Source organism: Notolabrus celidotus, chromosome 24 (assembly GCF_009762535.1).
Source record: "Notolabrus celidotus isolate fNotCel1 chromosome 24, fNotCel1.pri, whole genome shotgun sequence".
In the NCBI taxonomy this organism is placed as follows: Eukaryota; Metazoa; Chordata; class Actinopteri; order Labriformes; family Labridae; genus Notolabrus; species Notolabrus celidotus.
Genome location: NC_048295.1, coordinates 4431129 through 4445420, shown reverse-complemented (window position 1 = coordinate 4445420; position 14292 = coordinate 4431129). Strand labels below are relative to the sequence as shown.

The window sequence follows — 14292 nt, the reverse complement described above, 5'->3', positions numbered from 1 at the left end:
AAGATTCTCAAGAAGAAGGAATCAAAGCTAATACACTCCGAGAACACGTTAAGAAGAGTCACAACACAATGTCTTGCATGTCCCCTGTCCCCTGCATGTCATCAAGTTATCTGTGTTTGCATCCTTTCCTATAACCTGTGGTCCCCGTCCACGCTCCCCTCTGTGCCTGCACCTCCCAGCATGTCACACTGCGACGGGCCAACGGTAAGCCGGCCAGGCGGCAGCTTGACTTCGCCTCACGCGAGGGTGAAGTGGATCGGGCCACTGTAAGTGCATGTGTGTGTGTGTGAGCTTGTATATGTGCGTGCATATAATAACCCACTCAGAGCACGGTTAAGTGTACACAATGCACTTTCATTTCTTTACATCATTTGTAGTTAAATCACATGATTACAGTTTGCATTCACAGAACAAATGTGTCTTAAACTGTCTTTGGTTGACGTTTGACCTCATGCACGTTTAATCTTAAGCAGTAAAGTGTGTGTGGAGTGAAAGAAAGGTGTGTGTCTGATTGTGAAGTAGCTGTAGGTCGTATTTTTTACCATGCACACACTGTTTTTTAATCTCTGCAGCACTCCTCAACAATCATTGCTTCTCTCCCCACAGCTAATGTCAACCATTCTTCTCCTGCTTCCACGCTTCTCCATTCACACACACACACACCAATAAAAAACAATCACAACACCTGCGATTAATGCGCCTCTGAGAATCATCTGGCACTGACTCTTCTCTCTTTTGTCTCTTCCTCTGCTCTCCTTTTTTGCTCTCTCCTCACCCGACAAAGCACTCGTATCTGGACCGAGAAACCTCGCTCATTCTGAAAAGCATAGCTGGAAAGCCTTCTCACCTCCTGACCAAGGTGACCTCCTCATACACTCTTTCTCTCTCGTGTGTGTGTGTGTGTGTGCACGTGTGTGTGTGTGTGTGTGTGTGCACGCTGCTTCTCTCTGCTGCTTTGCATGTCATGACTACTTCACGTGTATTCAAGTTTCCTACATGCACACACTGCTGATTGTGTGTTTGCTGAAACAGACGTCTCTCACTGGCTGATGGTTTTCTCTTTATGGGACTTTATTTTCATTCATCATCCTCTGCTTTCTTCTGATTTACTCTGTCTTTAGAAAGAAAGGAAGGGCAGAGTCGTGTGTTTATTTGTATCATGCTTCGACGTTTGTTAAGCTCCATTTAGGGACGAGTTTCATGCATTTACTCACATGTCATAGTGTGCATGAACGAAACAGGTAAATGCACCAACACCTGGTGCACAAATTTTTCTCACATAATGCTGCATCATGTCTTGGTGAAAAAAGCTTTCCCAGCACTCAGTTTGGCAGCAATCATAAGATTCAGTTGCAGGTTTTGCGCTCAGATTAAGGCCCCCATCGTTTGGTATTTATCCTGCAAGTCACAGGGTACCAAATCAGGGATTCAGAGAGGTGGGCGTCTGCAGGACAGAAGTTCTTTACGACCCGGGAGCTGGACTGAATAACGGTTGATGCATTGCCAAGAAAGCTGCAACTGAATCACCTGAGTACTGAGAACGCTTTTGCACCACAACATGAAACAGAAACACATGTGAGAGAAAGTTAGCGCCAGGGATGCGTGCACCAGGTGGTGGTGCATTTAACTGTTTCATTGATGCACACGCCCTGTGAGTAAATGCATGAAACACGTCCCTAAATGAAGCCTGCAGAAACAATCAACACACGTCGGATGTGTGCAGATAAGGGCCCCTGTCGATTTTGATTTATCCTGCCGTCACTTCAAGATGCACGGCGCTAAAGCAGGGATTCAGAAGGGTGAGGTTGTTTGCGATGATGAATACGGGTGATGCATTGCTCAGGAAAGTTCTGATGAATGATGCATCTTTGCACTCAGGATTAAATCACAGATGTACTTCCACAACTCTGTGTTTTTGGAATAAAATGGCTGCCAACAGTGGGGGTGTTAAATCCTTTAAATAAGCAGCCAGAATCCTGGAGGAGCAGCTACCTGCTTTTTTTTCTCTCTGTTACACAACACTTGGATTAACTCAGTGTTTTTGAGGCGCTCTGTTTCCACATCAGCTCTCAGTCTCTCCTCGATGGAGAGACCTTTCGACTGCCGTTTTTGAAGAAGAAGCAGAGGAGAGCTTGCCCGTGGCGTACAGGCTGTGAGGGAGTTTATGTGTCAGTGTTACACTCCTTGCCTCTCTGCAAATCAGAATCCTGAATGAGCGCGAGATGTTTGGGAACAAGCGAGGAGTGGAGAGACATCAAAGCAAGCGGGTGCCAGGGTTTTCTCTTTTTTTCTTCTCAGAAGGAGAGTCTTTTTTAGATTTGATGGAAGAATGTGTAATAAGAGGAGCATGCAGGGAGGAAATAAAGGGAGATGTGGACCGGGTTACGCTCACAATTAAGGGGGTAAAGCCTGCAGCGTGACTCAGATCGACTCTCCGGCTGTAATCTGCACAAACCCACCCGTGACCTCCGCTCCCCTCACACTCACACTCGTCAGACTAAAAGCCTGCCGCTATGTGTTGGCCAAACAGAGTGTTCGCATTAATGTGCATGTGCCCTGAAGTCGGTCATGTGGAAGAGGTAGTCTGGGTCAAGGAGGGGGGTTCTTGAGTCTTGCGATAAGAGGCTTGGGGAGCACTTTTAATACCCCCTCACCCCGTCTGTGTACTTCAAATATTCAGCACTCCCGCTCCTCATTCATCCACTCTCCGTCCTTGTCACTGTAGTTTAGCCATGGGGCGGTGCTGGTCACGGTTCTTCCCCCCTCCTCGTCCTCATTGGCTCCGAGGTCTTGCAGTCGGGGCTCGCTGGTGCTCCGATTTTTGTGGGGATTATGCTCCATCGATTGGGCATGCTCCCAAACCTCTGCATCAGATATATACAGAGAGAGGAGGAGGAGAGAGAGAGGAAGCAGGAAGAGAGGGGGAGAAAGGGGGGAGGGGCATCATCCTCCTGACTGTCTCACTTGGCTTTTTTTAAGTCAAGTTATGCTCGTATCGGGCGCACATGTCTGCGTGTCACTCACAGAGTCATCTGATGTCTGCAGACGAGGATGCACCGGTGCGTTTCAGTCACTGAGGATCACTGAGGACTAACTTTTCTTGCGCCTGTGGCTTCATTTGAAAGAAAGCAAGAAGGCAACTTCTCCTTTTTTTTCATTTAAGAACAAAACCCCCTTTTTTAAAAAATCATGGACGAATCTGGATTTCTCTCCCCTTGAAGTCTAAACATGATCCCTGCTGGAGATCAGTGAGTGGAGGGCATCTTAACTCATCCGGAGCCTCTCGACCTTCGGGGATCTTCTACTATTGTCTCCCCCTCTCTGCTGTGCAGCGAGATCAAAGGCTGCAGCTCCATATGAATCCAATATGGAACCGTAGACGCCATTTTTGAGGGACCGATGTCACAAAAGCGGCAATTTTAGCCACGTTTGAGTCAAACATCTGCAGACAATCTCTCTTAAAAACACACCCGGCTGCACACCTGGAAGCTCCACGACGTGCAGCATGGAGGTGATGGCGTCTTGTTGGCGAGGGCAGGTAAGAGAGCGTCAGAATCTGGAGGAAGAATTTGGATTTGCACATGACAACATGCGCCATCACGCCCGGGGCTTGTGGGTTTAAACGGTTTGGAAGGCTGCTTACTATTTAATGAAGCCGAGTGTGCATGATGTCTTATTCCTGCCAGAGAATAATGAAAGACATGCAGAGAGAGGATGAGGCAAGGCTGTGAAATCAGACATCACTGCTTCTCTGTTTGTGTCAATGTTTTAACCTCCTGTTTGTCCATCCAGGAGGAGCAAGCCGCCAAACTGAAGGCGGAGAAGATCCGAGTCGCTTTGGAGAAAATCAAGGAGGCCCAGGTCAAAAAGGTAGGACATGCACACTCGCACACTTCCTGCTTCTTTTATTAAAACACATTTCCGACTCGTGCCGGTAATAGCCGTCTCGTCATGTTCGCCACACGCTGCATTTCCTTTGTGAACTTCATTCACGGCGAGGCAGTGGAGCGCAGAGAAAATAGGTCATTGCAGTGTTTGATTATGTGCGGGGAGGGTAGCAAGGAATCAGAAAGACGCTTCACGCTGCAACACAATGCAGACAATCCCATACAACACATTTATTTACCACACAAAACAAACCAGTGGGAATTCAACGGGGCGACTGGTTCCATTCAGAGCTTGTTCTAGGACTCCACAGACGGGCCATTTTTCCCGCCTCTGAATGAGCTCCTCTCTGACTGAGGGCAGCAGAATGAGCTCCTTTTTACGCAACCAAGAGATGAGACCCAGTTGTGTGTTTGTATGACAAGATAAAGAGGGCTGTGACAGCTGACACATACGAGGAAGAAGAACCAGTGCTTGAAGAGGCTGTCACGTACTAAATCATTCATCAGGAGTCCACGCTGCGAGCACATTTACTACGTTATCCTCTCTCCACAACTTGCATGTTTCTGCCAAACTCTGGGTTTAAAGGGCGAGGAATATAGGTCAGGCTCCACTTCTCGGTTGAGGCCAACGGCTCAATCAGCTGCACGCAAGATACATCCAAGAAGTACTGGACATCAGGGTCTTTGTGGGAGGGGGACAGACAGGAGGTCAGGGCTTTACTAGATCTCACACCAGGAAGTAGACTGCGATTGAGGGAGGCTGGATTTGGCACGTGTGTTTGTCTCCAGATTAGATTAAGCTGACTGGTTACAGGGGCCTTTTTACTGCCTGTGGAGGCAACCTTGGACAGATTATGGGATTTTATCGTTTACTGTATGTTTGTGAAGTTGCGACCGCGGTGACCCCCTTGAATAGTTTGGAAGTATTTGGAGCAAGCCCTCCCTCACGATCAGATTTCCCTGCTCCCAGTAAGAAAGCTGTTTATCCACGACCGCGATCTTTGACCTACTTTAAGAGGAGCTGCAGAAACATGGAGGAACATTTCATCACAAGAAACTAGAAATCTGAGGCTTTTCAGGAATTACTCAACCATCTGTCAGTGTTTCAACGTGATGCAATAAAAGCTTCATGCAGCTTTGATGCAGAAGGTTATTAAAGGTCATACTAAGGGCATTAAAGTTGACTTAGGTTGCCAATTTAGCTCAGTGCTTAAATTGATTGAAGAGGTTAGAGTCCTCAAAGCAGGCGGCATTCTCAATCCTCTCTCCTGTTGCATCAATAAAGGCATTAAAAGCACTCTACAGTATATAAATAAGCAGGATTGTTAGGAAGTCAACTAAAACAAAGATGAGGACATGGATGTCTCCAGTGTTGAAAAATTAACCTGCAATTCCCAAAGTGTCCACTAGAGGCAGTCATCAAAGACAAGAAAGAGCTCATGTTAAAAGTCAGATCATGGGGGTTCAAATGTTTAACTAATTGATCTGTTTTGATTATTTGGAGGCTCAGAGTTAAGCATAATCTGGCAGAATAAGGGGCGGGGCTTATTTGACTGACAGGTGGGTGCAACCTCAACTCGAGTCAGCTATTCCAATATGGCAACCATCATCGTTTCTCTTTTGTCTTCGCTGTAATCATCAAGCTGAACAACAAACACATCTTTAACATCCACTCTCCCTTCCTCCTCTTCCTCAGCTGGTGATCCGGGTCCACATGTCAGATGAGAGCTCCAAGACCATGATGGTGGACGAGCGGCAGACAGTCAGACAGGTGCTGGACAGCCTGCTGGACAAGTCTCATTGCGGCTACAGCCCCGACTGGTCTCTGGTGGAAACCATCAACGAGCTGCAGATGGGTAAGAGAGGATCCACTGAAGCTTCAGTCTGCACTGTTAGCATGTGGACTTCGGGCCTTAAAGGGATGCATGTGGCAAACCAGACTTGAGTCTCACAGTTGAAGGTGCCACCCGAAAAACAGAAACCCCCTGGAGGGAGGTTGCACATTTGCAAATCAGCCACAAAAAGTGCACATCCTGCATCTTATGTTCTTCTCTCTCTTTCTCAGAGCGTATCTTCGAGGATCACGAGAACCTGGTGGAAAACCTTTTAAACTGGACCCGGGACAGCCACAACAAGCTGATGTTCATCGAACGCATCGAGAAGTACGCTCTCTTCAAGAACCCTCAGGTGACTGCCCGTTACGCTCTCCACTAACACCCACACCAGATCAGGGATAGATCGCTTCTCACGTAGCCGCTGTGCATTCAGTGTGTAAAAGCTGGAAGCATATGGAATACACACACACACACACACACACACACACACACACACACACACATTGTTTATGCATGCTCAGCCCAGAGAGCGAACAAGGGAGTGTGTTTGTGGAGGAGAGTTGGAAGTAGGTCAAAGCTCCAAAGCGAGTAAAAGGTGAATAATTTATTTCACATAAGAAGAGGTGAGCCGCTGACTTCCCCCTCCCTCCTCCTCCCTGTCCTCCATTCACTCCACTAATCCTCTCGATCATCTGCAGAACTATTTGTTGGGGCGGAAGGAGACGTCTGAGATGGCTGACAGGAACAAAGAAGCCTTATTAGAGGTGAGAAAAATACAAACTTCCCATTTCTCTTCTCTCAAAAAACAAACAAACTGACACACCTGTGTCCATTAGGAGTGTTTCTGCGGCGGCTCGGTGTCGGTGCCAGAGATCGAAGGCATCCTCTGGCTGAAGGAAGACGGGAAGAAGTCCTGGAAGAAGCGTTACTTCCTCCTCAGAGCTTCTGGGATCTATTACGTCCCCAAAGGCAAAGCCAAGGTCAGTGAGACGGAGTTAAGATGCAGGACAGACGCGAGAGCCGGAGGAGGTTTCATTACGCACATGTGCTCCAGGTTTAGAAGGATCATGCTCCAAAGTTTCTGCAGCGTCAGCAGCAGAATCATCTTTCTGCACATGCTCAGTACTTGTTTTGCAAGTGAGCGTCTCTTATTGATGAGTCTTACTTACTTCAGGAGCAGGATTATTTCTGCAATCGATGCAAAACTTGATTTCAGTTCCTAAAAAGCATCACAACTACATCAAAAATCCAAACTCCTGCAGGAATCTGTTGCATAGTTTGACTCACAACATGCAGAAAGAAGCCCTTCTTATGCATGCAATTTGATGATGCATGTTTGCCCATCTCCAGTTATCCCCACCTGTTAGTCAGGTCCCAAAAAAATGAGCTCAGGTACATTCCCCCGTTAAATCCTGCAGCTCTGAGTGAGCTCAAACCTAGGCGCTGAATAAAGCATTGTACGCTTAATTAAAATCTGTGTTACTACTCTCCCAAACATGCACACAACATCCACCGCAGTGGCAGCCGGATCCTCTTAGCATAATTATTTAAAGCCCTTTAAGGGGAACATCACTCCAGCAGAGAAACAGTGTGTGTCCCAAAAATACTCGTCCATGAATATGCCAGTGTGTCTGTGTCGAGTCGGTTCAAACTTCACCGAAAGTATCAGGTGAGTGTTTCATCTGTGTCCCTCTCTGCAGGCGTCCAGAGATCTGGTCTGCTTCCTGCAGCTGGACCACGTCAACGTGTATTACGGACAGGACTACCGCAGCAAATACAAGGCTCCAACCGACTACTGCCTGGCCCTCAAGGTAAAGAAAGACTTCCTCCTGGATCTGCAGGGAAGTTGGAAAGAGTCTGCAGAGTGGATGTTTGTCTCTTTCATTGTTAGAAAGAAAAACCTGCAGCCATTCACGTCCGTTAAACACTCTGCAAACTGCTTCCAAACGAGTCTGTTTAATTGAATCAGACGGCGTTTTAAGTGTTATTGCTCCTGTAATTAATCCACAAGTTGTTTCTGAGCGTTTGCATCAACTTCTCTTCTCTTCTGCAGCATCCACAAATCCAGAAGAAGTCTCAGTACATCAAATACCTGTGCTGTGATGATGTCAGGACCTTGCACCAATGGGTGAACGGGATCCGCATCGCCAAGGTGCGTCTGAAATGGAAGAGCTAACAGCAGTTTTCTCACACTTTAAGAGAGAGAGAGTTTTGATGTAATGTGTGTTTTCTCTCAGTACGGGAAGCAGCTGTACATGAACTACCAGGAGGCCATGAAGAGGACGGAGGCGGCCTATGATTGGTCCTCTCTGTCCACCTCCAGCATCCGATCTGGCTCCAGCTCTGCAAGCATACCAGGTAAGTTTTGCTACAGGACAGTCCAAGAAATGACCTCTTTGTTTATCTTTATGAACATATGAGTTGTTGGAGATCTGTGATGTTTGTCACTCAGGTATCTGCAGACCCTAAGCCGAAGAATATAAGACCTCAACAGCCTTAGATGATGTTGCTCTTGAAACGTCTCAATCTAAAAAATAACGCCACATCAGTCCTGTACTTAAAGAATATTGATGCAGCCGTTAGCGTACAGACTCATACTTCCTTCCTTCAGTATCTAAACCTCTCTTAAAGAGTCTGTCTGTGTTTTGCGTCTCCTTTCAGAGTCCCAGTCCAACCATTCAGGCCACTCGGACAGCGGCGTGGACACAGGCTCCTCTCACGGCCGGTCTCAGAGCGTGGTGAGCTCCATCTTCTCAGAGGCCTGGAAGAGAGGGACTCAGATCGAGGAGAACACCAAGGTGTGGATTGATCAGAGATAAAAAGGTGTGTTTGTTATGGATGATGTCGCTTCACAGCGCTCATTTGGTCTTGTTTTTTCTTTCAGCAAATGCGGATGGAGGCGTCCAGGTCGGGGACTCTGCCACACGGCTCTCACGGTCACCGACATCACAGCCATCATTCAGTGGATCACCTGACTCTGACACCGTCTCCCCAACCTCAGCCTCCACCTCAGACTCCTCCTCAGACTCCACCTCAGCCCCAACAGCAGCAGCAGCAGCAGCAGCAGCAGCCGCTACAACCGCCTCCGTACGCATCCCTGCAACACCAGCACTCGCCACTCCAGCCTCCGTCTCCTCAGCAGACCCCACAGCCGCCTCCACCCACCATGATCCAGCATCCACCGGAGACTCCACCATCTCCACAACAACAGCCGCACCCCATCAGCAGCTACATCCACATGCCTCCCCCTCAGCAGCAGCAGCAGCAACAAGAAGTGGCAACTCCACCCCCGCCTCCTCCTCCGCCGCCTCCCCCTCCACCTCCACCCCCAATGCAAACAATTTCCCACCACTCCCCAGCTCCGACCATGTACAAGTTCAGCACCATCAACCGGCTGCAGAACCAGCAGTCCTCCAACAACCACCGGCTGCCGGCTCACATCCACTCTTTGGGTCAGCAGGTCCTGCCTCCGTCTCCTGCTCCAGCACGGGAACCCATCAAACCCAACGTCAACCACATCGCTGCAAGGACTAATGTCCCGCCTCCTCCTCCACCTCCGCCTCCCCCATGCATGCCGACCCCTGGGTCCGCCATGGCTGTTTTAAAAATGGGTCCTCCAAGCCCTGCTGCCCCCCCTTCCTTCATTCCTCCGCCCCCTGCACCTCCACCTGCTTCCCAATCCAATGGATTAGCATTTCCTCCCCCTCCACCTCCACCTCCTGCGGTGATGGCTCCCATGAGCCACCCTGTTTATCCCAACGGGCTGAAGCAGGCGCTGAAGGAACGGTTCCCCAGCCCGCCACGGGACCTCCTGCCTCCAAACGGAGGCCTTGAAGACTCCCCACCTCCTGCCCCAGCTCCACCACCTCCTCCTCCTCCCCCTCCCCCTCCACCACCACCTCCTCCTCCTCCTCAGCAGTTCCCAGTGGCAGCCCACTTCCCGCCTCCTCCTCCAGCACCACCCAAAACCTTCAACCCGGGCTTCATCCCTCATGCTGCCCCCAAACCCATATCCCCCGTCTTCCCGTTCCCTCCTGCTCCACCTCCTGCCACTCTTGGTTGTCCAACCCCACCACCGCCCCCACCTCCTCCTCCAGCTGCTCCTTTCAAGAAGCAGTTCAGTCTCCAGGCGGGGCACACCTCCAGCCACCCTCCTCCGACTCTGCCGAAGCAGCACAGCCTCTCCAAGCCCTCCTCCATCTCGACCGGAGGCCCGCCTGCGATGTCTTTAGTGAAGCAGCTGGCGAGTCAGTTTCCAGGAGCGTCATCACAAGCAGCCAATCACAGCGAGAGCCCCAAAGCCCCCCTCTCCCCCCCAGCAGTCAAGACCAAACCAAGATGGCAGCCAGGTGGAGGCCAGCAGCTCCAGTCTCCAGAGTTCCCTCCTCCGCCTCCGGCTGATAATAACGCCAGCTTCCCTGCTGCTGCTGCTCCACCTCCTCCTCCTCCTCCTCCTCCTCCTCCACCACCACCACCTCCTCCCCCTGTCACAGGTCCGACTCCTCCACCACCTCCCCCAGTCAAAGGACCAACTCCTCCACCCCCCCCCCTCCCTCCTGGAAACCTGGGCTCTCCTTTGAGGAGGTCACCGTCTGGATCCTCAAATTTTGGAGGCAAGAGAGCTCCGCCCGCCCCGCAGAGGAACTCCAGCATCAAGCTGGACGCCTCGGCTTCTTATGAGGAGTCCAGGAGGAACTTGCTGAGCAAGTTTGCCCCCAAGGGTAACGCTCCTCCTTCCTACCCAGGCTCCTCCTCCTCCTCCACCGGATCCCCCTCTAAGGACCCCTCAAATGGCCCCCCAGCTCCCCCAAAACCGGGCAAGCTCAACCTCTCCAACCTCCCGGCGGCGCTCCAGGCCAAAGTGAGCCAGGTGAAGCAGTCCAGCGGCGACTTCCCTTCTCCGCCTCCTGATTGCGCCTACTTCCCTCCTCCGCCCCCCGCCTCTGACCTCTTCCCCCCTCCTCCACCTCCTGGTTCTGACGCCCATAGTGGAGGGCCGCCGAGGGTGGCTGTGGTCAATCCGCAGCCCCAGGCCCCGCCTCCTCCTCCACCAGTCCCCCTCGTAAGCAACTCAACATGGGGGAAAAGCTCGCTGAAAAAGACTGCTCCACCAACACTGTCACGGCGTAGCAACACCACGCCAGACCCCCCTCCACTTTCCCCTCCGCCCACCTCTCCAAAGGGTAGCTCGGGCCAGCCTAACTTCCTGGATGATCTGCACCGGACTCTGAAGCGGAAATCAGTCGGACGCCAAGGTTCCCTGAACTCAGCCGGCCTCTCGGGCAAGCTGGAACCTGCGGGAACGATGGACGACATGGCGCTGCCTCCGCCTCCACCCGAGCTGCTCCTGGACCAAGAGAACCAAAGCAACGGAGGGAACGGCGGCTACATGTCCGGAAACATCTCAGGCTATGCAACGCTGCGACGAGGACCCCCGCCTGCACCACCCAAACGGGGGGACGCCACGAAACTCACTGGAGAGTGTTGAGTTCAGATCAGGACATGAGAAAGACAATGAAGAATATATGGGAGTGAATATTCATACGATGACTGTGTACATATGAAAACCCAAACCAGACCCTGATCAGTTAGTGTTTGCTGAGTATTGCATCTTTAAAGCTTGGTGTGCCGGATCAGTGCGGTTTCAATGAACCCCATTAATCCGGCTCACCAAGCAGAGTCAAGTAATAATAAGAATCCTGCAAATATTACTGGATCCAGGTCTGAGCTGAACCATGTATCTGCTTCTCTGCCATAAGTTTGTGCCACGTACAGGATCAAAAACCGACATGAGGATCTTTCTGCTTTGGTACTGCATGGAGCTCATGTGGGAACAGGCTGTGACAACAATCTGCTGTTCTGGTGTGTGTGCATGAGAGAGAGAGGGAGAGAGAGAGAGACACCGAGACTGAAGATACATACATGCATTGTGTGCATGCATGTATGACTACAAGGTGTGGGGAAGCGTGAAGGAAGGCCGTCGTGGAGCGCAGATCGGTTTGTTTTTATATGAAATTATTTAATGATTGCTAAATGGAAGGATTTTTTATGAGTTTGTATTTTAAAAGTCAAGAGAGGAACAAAAACATTCAGGCACAGTGGAATGTATTCGGGAAGGCACATTTGGGAATGATGAATTACAGACATGAAGGAAAGACGACTGAAAATACTAGAGCCCGGCTGATGTCCGAGTCCGGCCTATCAGAGATCATCTCCAAACTACAGAACATGCTATGCAGAAAATAATGATTTTAAATGAGCGTCATCCTGCAGTTTGTCCAGCAGAGGGCGCTCTAACTTCATATTTTAGAGTACTCACAGCACTGTCTGCTCTGGAGTTTAGTGACACTTAAAAAGCCTTTAATACGTCATTACTCGGCGATGCTACCTGCTTCCGAATGATACTACCTACGATATTTCTACATGATGATAAGATCGTAATGTACCGAAGTTTATATTTAAGTTATATTTTGGGGATTTTTTCGCCTTTATTGACAGGACAGCTGAAGAGACAGGAAATGTGGGGAGTAGAGAGAGGGGCAGCAAATGGTCAACCGGCCTGGAGTCGAACCAGCGACCTCTGCAATGAGGACTATAGCCTTGATATGTGGGGCGCTTAGACCGCTAGGCCACCAGTGTCCCAGTACCGAAGTTTATGAAAAGGGCAGATAAGTGATCGGGCGCTGCGAATGAAAACAAAGCCATGAAACAGAAAATAAGTCGTGGTTTTTAAACGCAAGTCTTTTTCTGAGCTAGCAATGTTTGTGACGATAATAAGAAAGCCTATCATTTGATTTTCATATCGATCAGGATCATATCGAAGTTTAGAGCTCTGGTATCATCCCTAATATCAAATATCAGTATGGATTGATGTAACAAGTCAGTATCGTTAATGTTAAATCACGTAGCTGTATTAAATAGGTCTATTTCGTCTTCTTATATCGACTCTAGGCCCCTACATTTTCATATCAGCAATTATTGCGTCATTATCCAAAGAATTGGTCGATATTTCTTTGATTCATGTTGCTTTTTTTTTTGCCATAATTATAGGAGTGAAAAATCCCTCAGTGTCATTCCAGCTCTAGAAATGAAATATCGGCTGCAGTATTGGTAACAGACGGACTCTCCTCTCTAACATCTGTATCAGTCTTATATCGGTCTGATATCGGTCTGATGTCGGTCTTATATCGGTCTGAAATCGGTCGGGCTCTTAAAAAAAAAAAAAACAACTCAAACTCTGTTAAACTTTTGACTCTGTTCTCATTTCTAGACTGTTTCATAAACTTTGCAAATGCAAATAAGAAGGACGCCTTATTCCCAAAGTCTTGCACAGAGGTCCGAGCGGATCTGGACTGTGCTTCTGGAGGATGTTTTTTTATTTATCAGACTTCTGTCAAGGAGAAATGGGGAAGGCCTGCTGCGGTGGTTGGTGGTGCATCTCTGTGGACTGTGTGAGACCCCCATGCGTGTGGCTCGATTTTGGACCTTATCCCTTCAGTTTGTATCTGTACAGTTGCAGCTGCTACTCCCTCCGTTTACCGTTGGTCCCCCCCCTCCGCCGCCTTCTGAAGTCACATGGTGTCACATTTCAGGAAGTCGAAGAATGTACAGATCGGATCTGGGAAGTGAACTCATCCACACAGATTGAAAAACATGCATTAGTCCGGGTGATGTACAGAGAAGTAAACCATGTAACAGAAGTGGCATTAGACTGAATGTTGCTGTGTCTGTCATCTTTGTTTCTACATGGTGCCATTACTGCTCCACTTCTAGATTATGATTTGATTTCTTGCAGCGATTCCTCCATTTGAAGGGTGCTCAACGTGTATCAGGACGACATATCATTCATATCTGACACTTTAAACTGGATTTAAATTGGCTTCTGTGCAGAAATGTGTGCTCTGTAAATCACTTACAAGCATCAGGATGCTCTTTCCCGTTTAAACCCCTATTTAACATGCTTCTCTTTCGTTCTGCTGCAGCCACTGAAGGGCAGGCGGCGGCGTACCATTTCCTCTAACTGAATATCATTGTCTTCTGCAGGATGTTTGCTACAGTACAGTATGTAAGTTATTGATGTGCTGACGTGAACACGTGGGGCCAAGTGAAGTGACGAAAAAGCGGTTGCAGATAAAGAGTAAATGTGTTCCTCTTGCATTTAGACTGAAAATCACAATATAAATGTTCAAACCAGATGCCAACCCGTCTCAGAGTCCTCATTTGTTCAGATTGCTCAGGTGTGGTGCAGCATGACAGGTTAGTAAACACACATATTCATTGTATCTGTGATGTTCATGTGCCCTCTAGTGGCTGAATCCTCTACTACTTATATTAATATTTGGGTCCTTTATAACCAAACAGGATCTTTTGAATGTGGATAGAGAGAGAGAGCAGTCTGGATGGAGCTGGAAGATGTCTTAAATCTGGTCAGTCATGTGCTTTTATTATGACACTAGGGGTGTTCATTTCAGCAACCACTGCACCATAAATAATTCATTTAAACTAATATAACAAACGAACAGTTGGATATAAGTGAGCATGATAATAACTAAGTATAGTGACATGACATA

The 14292-nt window shown here is 48.9% G+C and overlaps 1 protein-coding gene across 3 annotated transcripts in view; it reads left to right on the top strand.

Annotated features, from left to right (window-relative positions):
- Positions 1 to 13923, top strand: part of raph1b (Ras association (RalGDS/AF-6) and pleckstrin homology domains 1b) — a 39075-nt gene extending 25152 nt beyond the window's left edge. Inside the window, exons 7-18 of one of the 3 annotated variants that reach the window (XM_034677967.1) lie at positions 180 to 266; positions 785 to 859; positions 3793 to 3870; positions 5584 to 5743; positions 5953 to 6074; positions 6421 to 6486; positions 6559 to 6702; positions 7423 to 7533; positions 7776 to 7874; positions 7960 to 8080; positions 8384 to 8520; positions 8607 to 13923. In XM_034677967.1, coding sequence (XP_034533858.1) covers positions 180 to 266; positions 785 to 859; positions 3793 to 3870; positions 5584 to 5743; positions 5953 to 6074; positions 6421 to 6486; positions 6559 to 6702; positions 7423 to 7533; positions 7776 to 7874; positions 7960 to 8080; positions 8384 to 8520; positions 8607 to 11210 — 3804 coding nt within the window. In that variant the 3' untranslated portion in view covers positions 11211 to 13923. The remainder of the gene's footprint in view (positions 1 to 179; positions 267 to 784; positions 860 to 3792; positions 3871 to 5583; positions 5744 to 5952; positions 6075 to 6420; positions 6487 to 6558; positions 6703 to 7422; positions 7534 to 7775; positions 7875 to 7959; positions 8081 to 8383; positions 8521 to 8606) is intronic. The other 2 variants (XM_034677969.1, XM_034677970.1) reach the window with 2 other exon arrangements.
- Positions 13924 to 14292: the final 369 nt, after the last annotated feature.